This window comes from Elaeis guineensis, chromosome 11 (genome assembly GCF_000442705.2).
Source record: "Elaeis guineensis isolate ETL-2024a chromosome 11, EG11, whole genome shotgun sequence".
Taxonomy (NCBI): domain Eukaryota; kingdom Viridiplantae; phylum Streptophyta; class Magnoliopsida; order Arecales; family Arecaceae; genus Elaeis; species Elaeis guineensis.
The window spans coordinates 114,267,806-114,280,693 of NC_026003.2; the positions used below are offsets into that span (position 1 = coordinate 114,267,806).

The 12,888-nt window shown below is 39.3% G+C and overlaps 2 protein-coding genes across 6 annotated transcripts; one reads left to right on the forward strand and one right to left on the reverse strand.

Annotated features, from left to right (window-relative positions):
* Positions 1 to 3,095: 3,095 nt before the first annotated feature.
* Positions 3,096 to 3,998, forward strand: LOC105054051 (auxin-responsive protein SAUR32). The gene has a single exon (XM_010935439.4). The coding sequence runs from the start codon at positions 3,406 to 3,408 to the stop codon at positions 3,811 to 3,813; it is 408 nt and encodes a 135-aa protein (XP_010933741.1). The 5' UTR covers positions 3,096 to 3,405; the 3' UTR covers positions 3,814 to 3,998.
* A 3,115-nt stretch (positions 3,999 to 7,113) lies between these two features.
* LOC105054050 (probable methyltransferase PMT17) lies at positions 7,114 to 12,374 on the reverse strand. 5 transcript variants are annotated; one of them, XM_019853554.3, is made up of 7 exons: positions 12,113 to 12,374; positions 11,703 to 11,759; positions 10,211 to 10,911; positions 9,894 to 10,104; positions 9,040 to 9,337; positions 8,420 to 8,887; positions 7,114 to 7,588 (listed from the first exon to the last, which is right to left on the reverse strand). In XM_019853554.3, the coding sequence occupies exons 3-7, from the start codon at positions 10,904 to 10,906 to the stop codon at positions 7,363 to 7,365; spliced, it is 1,899 nt and encodes a 632-aa protein (XP_019709113.1). In that variant the 5' UTR covers positions 10,907 to 10,911; positions 11,703 to 11,759; positions 12,113 to 12,374; the 3' UTR covers positions 7,114 to 7,362. The 5 variants fall into 5 exon arrangements, with proteins under 5 accessions (XP_019709113.1, XP_010933740.1, XP_073102244.1 ...); XM_010935438.4 differs by lacking the exon at positions 11,703 to 11,759 and having other exon boundaries at positions 12,113 to 12,373; XM_073246143.1 differs by lacking the exons at positions 11,703 to 11,759; positions 12,113 to 12,374 and adding an exon at positions 12,010 to 12,031.
* Between the last annotated feature and the right edge of the window lie 514 nt (positions 12,375 to 12,888).

Here is a 12,888-nt window from a genome sequence, read left to right on the forward strand (position 1 = left end):
TGAAGTCTATCTGAGAATCGGTTTGTTCCTTTGGAAGGTCGTCTGAAAATGCCTTTCGACTGGGGCATTACTGAGAGCTCGGAGGATAGATATCCAATTTATGCATCTCGAGTGTGACTTGAATGAAGAGACGGTGGAGCACACCATCTTTACCTATTCGAGGGCAACACAGGTCTGCCATTTGTCTGTGCTCTTCTTTAAGGTTATTTGGTTGGAGTAGCTTACTCAAATTTTTTCTGGGGGTGGTGCAATGGATCACGGAGAGTGAGGCCACAAGGTTCTTCAGCATTTGAGCTGCCTACATTGCTCATCACATATTGCAAGCTCGAAAAACTGACATCTTTGAGATTAGATGGCCGTCAACGAGGTTTGTACTTAAGAGGGCTCTCATCCAAGCTTCCAAGTTTGTTGATACCATGTCATCCAGTCCATCTTGGAGGACTTGGGACGTCTAGGGCTCCCATCATGCTTAGGTAGCATGCCATTAGGTCTTCATTATCTAGGAGTCCCCATCCTCAAGTTATTTTAAGATCAACTTTGAGAGCAGTATGATCGATTGTAGTGGTGGAGCCGATTTTATGATTCGAGATCTTGATTTCAGGCTTATTGCAACTAGTGGGGGTCTAGCTCATTGGGACCACTATCCTTAAGGTGGAGGTTCAGGCTACTGGGGAGGGCATCATTTATGCGAGGCTATCCTTTGGATTCATCGGCTTGTTATTAAAAGATATTTAGCTACGGCTGTCAGTTGGCTGCAAAGGTAGGTAGGAATATTCCTATCCATTTTCTAGCTCACGATATCTGGAGGCTGTTAGAGGGGTGCATCGTTGTGGATATCTGGTACATCTATTGCAAGACGAGCAGCACCGTGGACTGGATTGCCAGTTATATTGTTCATTATTCTAGTGGAGCCTTTTGATCTAATCTCTCTATTTTGTGACTATCTTTTCGAAATTTACTTTTTCTGATCTTTTTGATTATATTCATACCAGATTTATATGAGTACCCCATCTTATAAAAAAAAAAAGAGTTTACATTGTGATGTAAACAATCTTTAGGTAGAAATATAATTTGGGTCATATAATAACGTCTTTGGATAATGATTTCTAATGCACCATCATATTGCTCTAAAAAAACAAATCGAGGAGTAGTGTTACACATATGTAAAATAGATCGTTAAAAAGTGAAGTTTAATAATCATTCAAATAGAAAATCATCATTAGTATTTTCTTTATTAATAGAATAAATTATCAGATTAATTTACATTAATATGCTTATGAATAACCCAAAAGGTAATAATATAAACTGTGAGCAAAGGTATTGTCAAATAGCACCATAATGTAACCCAAAATTGTTTTTTTGCTTCCTAGGAAAAAATGCCATAATTATCTAATTTATTTGAAGGTAAACATCTTGGAGTCAATAATTTTCCTTATCTCACCTTATGGTCTGGGTTCATCCCATGTATTTCGCAACTGGATTAGACCTCATTTCTATGTGACACATGTTCAAGAAGTCGACAATTATGATTGAAGAAAGGAGAAAAAATCGTGACAAATCTTCCATGCAAATGAATGAAGAAATCATGCTTGAGGCCTTGGTTCACAAGAATTAAGGGATTTGAAGCATGGAAATGTCTAAAAGGTTGATATACGAGTGGGAGCTCAATTTTTCCTTGAGATGGATGGTGTTAAGTAATTTTAATGATTCATATTATTGGGCACTTGTGAGTTTTGTGTTGCTTTACTCGTACTTTTTCTCATTTTGAACAATGGGGATCTTATGGATTTGAGTTGTTATCATGTGGTTGCTACTCTGTGTTGATGGCGAAGAATTCTATCATGGACTTGTATTATCCGTAATTTATTGTGATCGATTCTCTCTCATGGGTTGATACTTTTTTTGTTAGACGTTTTCTTGTAATGAAGGTTATGATGAACTTGTGCCATTGGTTGTCATGGTTGGCATTCTCTTGTTGGTCATGTGTTGCTACTCGGTACTTTATGCTTCCACCTGTTCTAAAGAATTTAGTTTGAGTAGGGGGAAGAAAAGAAAAGTTTAAGTGGCTACTGTCAGTTGAGTTGGAATGTAAAGAGAGTGCGTCATCCTTTAATCACCAACAATGATCTTTAAATTTCTCTACTAATCCTATTACAAATAGTCACTGAATTAAACTCTATTTTTTACAAATCAGCAATGGGTAATGACGTTGCACCCTCCTCAACCGGCATTTTTTGCGGTCATGTGCATAACCCTAGACCTCGGAGTCTATAAGAAGTTTAGAATGTCACCGTATACTTCTCAACGCACGACTAAATCTTCCCTTCTTTTCTCTAGAAGGTTTTAGGGAGTTAGTTGAGTTGGTGGATCGGTCCAAATATGAAGTGATATGTATGGAAAGGTCGATAGTATGCTCTTTTACCATTTTGTTTGCTGTGTATTATTTTATGACTGGATTGATCTACTAGATGAGTGGTGGACCTGATCCAACAAATGATCACTTGAGAATTTGACATCTGGTAAAGGTGATTTTGAGGATTGCTTCCTAATGAAATCTTGTTCCTCCAACCGTGTGGACCTTGTACACCCTTCCACCCTAGCACGTGTCTATTCGTGCCACTTGCAGGCTGCGGCTGGATCTCCTTCCAAATAAAATTATTGGCTAAACCTGGTCTATGATCACTAGCATGTATTTAATATTTTTTTTCCTCGTTAATACCATGTCTTATCATATATTCAATACTTTTTCCCTTCTTCTAAATAATAAATTGACCATGACCTACGGTGAACCAGGTCTAACCAATGACCTCTCCCTTCTCCGAACGCTGCGGAGGGCGACCACACGATGGCGACCCTACCCAACGTGCGGGAAAAGGAAGGCCATTGACCCATCCGTGTGAGTGCGGGGCAGCGTTATTCCATTCAACGGCATCCTAATTTGACACGGTTTCCAAGTCCAAATTCCCAACCAGAGAGCCGCGAATCTTAACCTGAGAGAGCACGCAACGGACACGACATACCTTCTCAAAGAAGGTTAAAAAAAAAAATCTAAGACGGCAATGTTGTGCCCTAATCTGATGGACTCCGTCCCTATCCCTATTCCCACTATTCCCATCTATCGGGTATAAACCTAACATTCCCCCAACCCCTTACGTTATTTATCCATCTCTCTAAGACCCAATCAGCTTCGTACTCCTCTGCCGGCAATACTGGGAAAAATAAAATCAGGACCATGTCTAACATCCCCACGTCCCTCTGCAACTCCTCCCTCACCCTCTTCCGCCTTTCCATCTCCAGCTCCGATCCTTGGCCCTTCTCTCTCTAAACCCCAACTCCGCTCCAATCTTTCCTTGCTCTTCTTGGATTCCTCTTTTTTTTTTTTTTTTCTTTATCTCTCTGTTGTCGATGAGAGGTGAAGACATACACAAACAACACCATCACCGTTTGATGAACTTTCACTTCCACATGCCGCACCTGAGCCACGGGCACGGGCACGGGCAGGAGAAGGGGATGAGTAATCCGGCGGCGATGGCGCCGCCGAGGAAGGGGTGGATGGGGATAAGAGTGGGGAAGAAGGGGGAGGAGCAGCAGCGGTTCGTGGTGCCGGTGGACTACTTGAAGCACCCGCTCTTCGTGGGGCTGCTCGACCAGGCCGAGAAGGAGTACGGGTTCGAGCATAAGGGCGCCATCACCATCCCCTGTGGCGTCGACCACTTCCGCTACATTCAGGGCATCATCGACCGCGACACCACCGCCGCCGACCACCACCACCACCACCACCTTCCCCACTTGGCTGGATGCTTTAGGGCTTGAAGATTTTATTGGCTTTTTCTTTTTTGTTTTCTTTTTTCTTTTGATATCTTCAAGAGATAAAAGAAGATTGATGATGACGATAATTTGTGAAAGGGCACAAAGTTGAGGATTGAGCCTTGTGCCTGGTCTTGTACTTTCTCATGTTTGTCCACATTTCTAGAAAATGCTTAATTTGTCTTGTTCTTTGTCTGGTGTCTCGCTTTTACTTTTATGGCATCACGTTTGCTAAGATTCCTTTTATATCTGCAAATCTCTCTCTTAATTTGTACTAAGAGACGCCCTCAAAAAATTTGTATAGTTTTTTTCAGCATATATGGAAACACGGGATTTGGATTCTTTCACGCTTGATAACTTTAAATGACTTCTGTATTTCGTAAGATTTGTAGCTCTTAATAGATATTGGTAAGTTATTCTTCTTAAATTTTCTCAGAATAAAATGTATTTTCCTATAACTTTGTGTTGATGGAGCCAAATTACATGAAGAAAAAAGAACCCAAAAGAAACATATATAAGGACGGAGAGACAAGGAAAAATGTTAAGGAAAGTGGAGTTTGATTGGAAAAGGAACATTTTAATCCCATGATTAATTGAAGAATCGACTGCTATCATGAGCTCTTCTAATTTTTCCTATTGCTTATCCTCAACGTATCCCACCCATATTTGAGATTACATGGATACAATAGCTAAAATTGACAATATAAAGGTAGAAATTATTGATAATTTTTTGTATGTTAGTGATGTCGTATTAAAGATGGGAGAATCTCCATTGTATGGCATATCAAGATCAAATTAGCACAATCAAGTCAGCCATGAATTTAATTTCTATGTCATCTTAGCAATGATAATAAAAGTGTAGCATGTCTCTTCAATCTAGCTCTAGGTCTTAGTTTGGAAAAGGAATAGAATTTCCTGATATAACTTTTTCTGTCCCAAACTAGTAAACTGCACAATAAAATGGGATAAATCTTATTTTGCATTTGCATAAAGTGTTTTGGTCCCAGCTTAATCATTATGATAGCTGAAGGCATTCTGGTTGCTTGTTCGTTAAGAAGATAAATATGCTCATACCTTGGTGATTACCTTTTTCTGACAAAGATGTTTCTGCTTGTTTCAGAAATTAGGTGGGAACTAAATGGCTAGGATTGCTCCATTAGAACAGCTATGGAATGATTAATCTTCAGAACATCTGTAACTTGACCAAACTATAGGAGATTATATATTTCGCTCCTCCTTTTGTCTGTCAGGATAAATTTCAATAAAATCCTTTATCCTTATTTTCAACTACCTTCCAAACTAAGTCTAGGAGAACATTGCAAAATATTATATTTACTCTTTCAAGCAAAAACACAGCGATGTGCAATACCATTGTAGCAAAAGTTTTAGATTCCTAGTCTAGTTTCCCACTCAACCTATACTTGAAATTTATATCCCTAAGTTGGGTTTGGTTCACAATTAGAGTCCTTGTATTTTTCATAGAAAGCCAACTAAAAATGAGCATAGCCCTCATCAAATACCCTTGTTTTCCTAATGCTAATGAATGCAAGATTTCATTCTTGGTCATTGATGCAATCACAAATAAACTTTGCCAATGAATAATATCACACTTTATTGGCTGAAGTAGAATCTTCAATTTCATTTGAGTTGACTACATATTTCATGAAGTTGGAGTAACTTGTTTATGTCTGAAAGGTTCAAATGGATATAATGAACACTAGTCATGTAGTTGAGGCATGGAAACCTCAATCCTTCTTTTATCATAAATGCCAGTAGATGAATCTGTTGCTGGCATTACTAAATAGTAAATTAAAAGACACAGCAACGAAAGAAGTTTAGGGTTGAGATCTTTGTGATCTTGAAAGGAAGGGTCTATCTGAGAGTTTGATATTTTCTTGATCGAATTATAAATAGCGATGAGAGGAGGAATTATATATAATTTTGATAAAATATTGGATGCAATTTGAAAACTCTAAAATGATAAAGATTGATCTCAATCATGCTCTATGAGTTCGGGTTACATCTTTCTCACGAAAGAATGATTGATCTTCTTTTGTAACATCAACTATTAGTTCGTATATTGCGCAAATCTCAAAGCATCATAAAATCCTTTGGCCATCCACCTGCACACATCACGAATCGACTGTTGCACGATCCAACGGTGGATTTGCGTGAGGGAAGGTACATTTTTTTTTTCTGTAAAAGATACAACCCCAGCCCAGCTCCCTGTAGCCTGCTTGGAAGGCATCTATTACTTTTTGCTTTTCACTTCTCTGCCGTGATTTAAGGGGCAAATAGGAGAGTCTAGGGGTTGGCATGATCGGATGTAAACAGCACTTAAGCTGTCACCCTCCCTCATTAGTGGACAATATAATTGATAGAGCGGCATCCAATCCACTATGCTATGCTGGCTGAGTGTAGCTTTTGCTTTTTAAAATAGAGAATTTAGAGAAACAGTAAGAAAAAGAAAGTAGGGATGCTTCTCTTTATGTCATATTGCATAAAGAGAGGCCTTTCACTTCCCTATTTTATGATAATATCCACTCAATCAAAGTGAGGTTTGGATGCGATTGAGATAGCTGCATCATGTTGTTACCACCAATGAATTGCACTCATTTTGGAGCGACGACTTACCATCGACAACTTGCATCACTTGAAATGGAGGCTAAGGATTGTTGGCTTCTTTATTAGTTGTAATAAATGATTTCACTAACAGTAAAGGGTTATATATAAATGTTAAAATCTTTGTTGATGCTTTTCATAGACAAATATAGATTATCTACAAAATATTCTGAATGCCTTTTACCATATAGATTAGCTTTGAGAAGTCAGCACATGTGGGGTCTTGCCTGATTGCCTAATGCCTCCATTTTTTAAGAAGACCCTCCGTTGATTATGCTATTCCAGATATGAGAATACTGGAGTCCATCAGGCTGTAGATAAGAGGGAGTGGGATTCTTCATTGTTTCAATTCCTTGTTATTGAAATAAAAAATATACATACATTTCTTTCGAATAAAAGGGAAAGCATTCCTCTCCAAGCTAGGTAAGCATTCATTTTCATTAGTGCCTTTCCAAGTTCTACTGCAGGGGGATGGAGACCGTGCTAGAGATGAGTACGTCATAAAGTGAGCACCAGAAATGAGAAGCATCATCTATAAGTTTTCCAATTCCCACTTCGGGAGAGTGTGCTGCAAATAACCAGAAAGGACGGTCGGCGATACAGACTGAATTTATTCCGAATAGATGGTTGTATAATCTCAGGTTATGACCATGACTGAATGCAGGAAAACAAACACAACTCTCAGTTCAAAGATGATAATTTCAATAATTGATTTAAAACCAATCATAATACCATTATATTCCCTTCCCCCACTCCCCTCTCCAAATATTGCAAGTAGAAAGCAACTCCTTTTCTCACCAAAAAATTATATCACCGACCAACCCACGACCATCTAGCCTAGCAACTCCATTTCCCAGGATTACAAAGAATCAGATGCTTCAAGCAAAAGTGAAAGACAGCAACAATGAGATTTTACAACACAAAAAAGTTTAGTTAGTCCTGTTTGGAGGGTTCAGCAGTCCAGTACGTCTTAACAGCCACAAGGATCTTTTCAGGTTTGAAGGGTCCACTCTCATGGTCCATGATCTGACTTTTCCATCGCATCCCATCTGTTATTGCCTTTACCTTTGTGAGGACCTCCACTATGTCCCGGATTATCACTGTCCCCTGTGGCCTCAATATCCTATCCATCTCCAAGAGAATGTATGTTATGTCACACCTGCAAGCCATTCCATTCAATAAGATTGGATACTTGTGCAAATCATGGTTAGTAAAGAATCAGGATTAGCATAAATATGGAAACCAAACATAATCTCATTTTTGTTACAGCTGGAGTAGTTTTCCTGCTCAAGAATGTTCAATTTGAACAGAAATCTTGATAACTACAACTAGACTAAAATAACCTGACATTTTAGTTTTCTTGGGTCCCTGAAATAACAGCATCTTCAAGTGCAAAATTAATAAGACAGACTAAAATAATGAATTTTATCTGATACAGTAGCAACCCCATACAAGTATCTTATTGAACACTTCACTTTACAGAATAATCAAAAAGTGGTGATAGATTAAGTTTCATTGGGAGCCATATCAGGAAAGATGCCATTCAAATGTATGGGTGGTATGATGATTGTGTTTGGCTCTGACATTCTGTTTTGTAGCTCAGAGGATTATGAGATTACATAGCTTATTCAGATTGTTATGGATATATTATCAGGAAGGTTTTGTCAAGCTCCATTTTGAATATTATAATAAAAATGCATATATATTTTTTTAATATATATATAGCTTAACCAAACAGCCTGAGAAGTTGGATCACTTAATTGCAGGTTTAGAACATTTCAATTACCTAAAGAAAAGAAAATGTCATATATGTACAACATTCATTGTGATGAAGCAATTATGTTATAAGAGAATACTACTTTCAATGCAGCAAAAGTTAAAATGGTATGAGCTGTAGCTGAAGGCAAAATTCGGTTATAACACCATTCAGCTGTGGATATTACGAAAGACTCAGGGAAGCTCTGAACAACAGTGAACCCTTTCTGTTTACCTGTCCTGATAGGTGCTGAACACACCATTAGCATGGAGGAGATCATAAGTTCTTGGATACGTCGAGAAAGCCTCGCACCAGTCCTGGTATGTGCCAATGAAACCCCGCTCGTAAATGACACCAAGTGTGTCCCGGTCTGAGTTGACAGGGACGACATTCATCACCCACACCGGGTACTTTATCAGTGCCGCTGCAAAACCTCCCAAGTTGGCATTCATGTCCATCACATTCCGGTAACGACCCTGAGGTAGAGGAGGAACAATACGTTTATAGTGCGTCACCCGTTCTTTCCACATCTGGTTGTCTTCTTCAAAATTCTCGGCAGTAACCCCTGGAATAGAACCCCTGCTTATTCTTGGTGGGACAGCAAAAGCCCGATAAGGCCATTTCTCCAGCTCTCCACCAGCAACTTCTTCCTCATTATTCACCTCTGGTAATGGTGTTATACAAACCTCCAGTTTCTTGTACCTATATATACACAATTAGTGCATGGGGATGCAAATGTTTCAAAGTTCTCAAGAAAAATAAACATGACATGTCGATTTACTAGTAATAAATGCTTATTCAATCAATGTTGTGAGAGAGTTACATCATGTCATCTACTGCAAAATGTTTCATACCAGGCAGCATCAGCATTGTCATTCTTGCAGATGTGTGGTGTTTTATGGATCTTGCGACTCTGAATGCATTCTATGTGGTTGATGGGCTTCTGCCAAATTGCAAGATCATCGTTCTCTATCACTTTCTTCCAGCATAGGTGCTTTGCCACATCCTCGATTGAATCTTGCTCTTGTTTCAGATCCTCTTGGGTTCTCTCCCAACCTTTGTAGTACTTCTTCCAATGGATTGGAGGACCCGACAGAATCCAGTAGCCTCCTGGTCTTAAAACTCGGTCGACCTCAATTAGGTAAAGACCATCTGAAGGAAAAGATTAGCATATGCATTTAATATTGTTCGGACCAACTTCTCCTAAAATTTCACAAAAAAATGGTAGCATATTTCTAACATAGTAAAAAGAACATCAGGGGTTTAGATAATAATAATAAGAGGAAGAATGAGAAGAACAGGAACAAACAACAAGAACAACAAAAAAGGTAGTCTAAATAGGTTTCCTATAGCCAACTTCAAATTGATGGGACAAGGCCCGATAATTGTCTGCGGAATTCTAGCATACCGTATTTTCAAAATTCTCAGCTTCTTATGGTGGAAAAACAATTAACAACAACATCCACGAAAGTGATTTTTTTTTTTTTTTTTTTTAAAGTGAGTGTTTTTTTTGCTCCATTTACTTATGTAAAGACAGACAAAACCAACCCCATAAAGGATGGAGCAGAAAAGATGAAGACTAACATTTTATCAGTTTACGGATTGGCTGTAAGTGGCTTCAGGTAGCACCAGAAAGATATACCTTAAGCTCTACTTAAGACATGTATTACACATCACATTGCAATAGCTTGGCGTTATGGTTGCTTACCGTTCTTAAACCATGGGATAAGACACCGTGAACAATGAGCCATATCGAAAGCTCGTGCTGGATATGGCATCCGCTGCGATCCTATCACTCCGATCATTGCTGGAACTCCTCGCTCCAGAGCAAATTGCACCTGGGCCTCGTGTGTATCCCTTGGTGCAAATGACATTGTGATGACATCCCTCTTGAGAAGATAAGCTCCGAAGCTAGCAACCTCCAATATCCAAACAAAACAACACATCTCATATATCCACATTTCTATACAATGAAATGATAGTCTCAATCTCGAAAACCAGAAAGCAAAGGAATGCTGAACTTACTCCACAGCCTGTATCAATTGCAGTTCTGATGCTACCATCAGTTAAAGAGATAAGTGCATTTATATCATCAATATAAGCATCGGCACCTCGTGGGAACATTGTTCCACCACCAGGGAATCTGAACCTGTCACCTTCCACTATAACCCAATTTTGGACAGCCTTCTCAATACTGAGCTCCTTGTGAGGAATGTTATCAAACCAAGCATAGTCTCTGCTCTGAGGCCACTTAAAAGGGGTTTTATAGTTTGGTGGTGCAGGGATTAAGCATCTGATAAGCTCATCCTTTTCAGGGCAATGACGCTCCCGGTATATCAGCATTTCTCGTTCGAACCTCCTCCCCCTCGTTCGGTCCTGGCAAGGTGTGTACTCACTGAAGTTCAGAGCGCAGGGTTGAAATTTCTCGACCGTTGCCAATGTTTCATTGAGGTCCAGCTGGTGGCGGGCTTCGAAATCGAGACCGGCATTTGACGATGAGAACAATGGCACAGCAGTGGAACGGGAATTGGACAATGGATTCGCAGCGTCACACTCAATTTTGTTAGACACATTGCCACTGGATTTGGGTACAGCGGGGTTTTGCCAAGCCCCAAGGACGTAGAAAAGAACACAGAGACCGCTTACACCTAATACCCAAGTTAAACGCTGCCTTCTTGAATCTAGATGGACCTTTGGAGGTCCATAGTTATCTTTAGCCATTAGACCTGCAAAGAAAAAGAACAAGCACATGTAAGGCTTGAGATCTCAAACAGCAGAGCTAAGATCTATAGCTAAAGATAAACCATTCTTTTTTTTCTAAGACAAGCCTCCAAGGCACCTTAAAGAGAAAAGAAAAATGTAGCAAGATCTTGATTAATGAGTTCACTCAAAAGACATGGATCTCGAGTCTTATTTATATTTGGAAAAAAATGAAGATGATGAACAAGAAGAAGAATGACATAGTTTTTAGTCTTGACAAATTAAAGCATTATTTGAAGGAGACAAGAGCACAACATTTCAGAACATATATCAGTAGGAACTTGGTCAATGTATCCTTTAAAGAGCAGGCACTAGTTCTATTGGTTTATGATTCAACACAAGTGTGTGGGTGGGGGAAGTAAAAATACCACAGAGATGGACAACAAGAAAGGAGATTTATGCAAGAAGATAAACATCAATAAAAAAAGATTTATGCATGAAGAGTACTGCTTCATATTTAAGAAAGAACCCAGATAAAAAACCCAGAAAGGGTCTGATATTTATGGGCACCTTAAGAACGAAAAGAGATGTAGAAGGGCTCTTTAATTAATGCAGTATAATGAACTAGAAAGCTTCATTTAATTCCAAAGACCAAATCAAATCTTGCTAGGCAGGAACAAGTAAACAGAGAAAGAGCAGACTCAGTGAAGTGCCCACTGTAGGTGTTTTCATGATAGAGATGACAACACTCACACCAAAAAGGAAAAGAAAGAGCAGAAGCAGAGAAAAGTGAAAGGCTCAGCAGGCTCTCAGGTACCTCCAAAGGCAACAGATCATGGAAAGCAAAGCTGTAGGAACTTCGCCCTGCAACACACTGCACCAAATCAAAAGATCAAGAGAAAAGCTAGACTCCACCACCACCAGGGTTCCAACCTACTGACCTATTTTATATCTAAAATCCCCACGAAAAATAAATCAACAAAACAACATGATATTTTCTCAGAAAAAGAAAAAGAGAAAGAAAACTATCACTCTAACAGACATTTATCTCTTGAAATCAAAAAGTTCAGCTACAACACCATCGCATCCATCTGCATCTTCAAACTAAAAAAAGCCCACCAAACCTTTTCCAGAGCGGCAGTTATCCTTCCCACATGGCGACCTTTTTCTTTAAAAACGCAAAAGAAAGAAATAAAAACGAATAATAAAGTACTCATACGGCCATACCTCAACAGCTTCCTTCCCACCTCACTATCGTTCCTTCTAATTTTCTTTTGCTAATCTCCCCCTCTCTATTATATGTTTGAGCACGACACGAAGCGTGGATTAGGTGAAGGGAAACCCATGATGCCTCTGCTTCAACAAGACACCATTGTCTCGTGGTATCCAGGAGGACATGAGCGGATATCTAACATTTGTTTTCTTTTTACCTTTTTTTTTTTTTCTCCCTCTGTGTCTTCTCTTTATTTCTTTTTCTAATGGCTCGCAAGATTAGGATCTGGTCTAAGCTGGGACAGTACAGCAGTCGCCGGGGGAGAATAATGAGGAGCCTGACCAGCCTCAAATTGCTCGGGAACGAATGGACTATTTCTGTTCTTTTTATTATTTTATTATTTTGCTTGGTGAGTTGAGCTCTACACCGTATCTCGATGTCTGGTTGATTCAAACTTCAAAAGTTTCAGCCGAGTTTGTGTTTAGCAGATCCCCTTGGGAGAATAGTCAATATCTGTCGTTCCAACTTTCGTGCACCCGTTGGCACCCATATCTTCACCCTCTCAATTGCCAGAGCTCAGAAGGTGGTGAATGTTGGATGACGCCAGGGGCCGAGAGTCCAAAACACGAAATTAATGTTGGAACGGTTGCAATATAAATTACAGAACAAATACAAACAATATGAAAAAGGTCGTGTCAGTGCCTCCAACGTCAACCTATGGAACCCTTTATCCCTTTTTTTAAGATTGTTTATGGTTACCGGTACTTGTTAAGAATTTTTTTATTTTTTT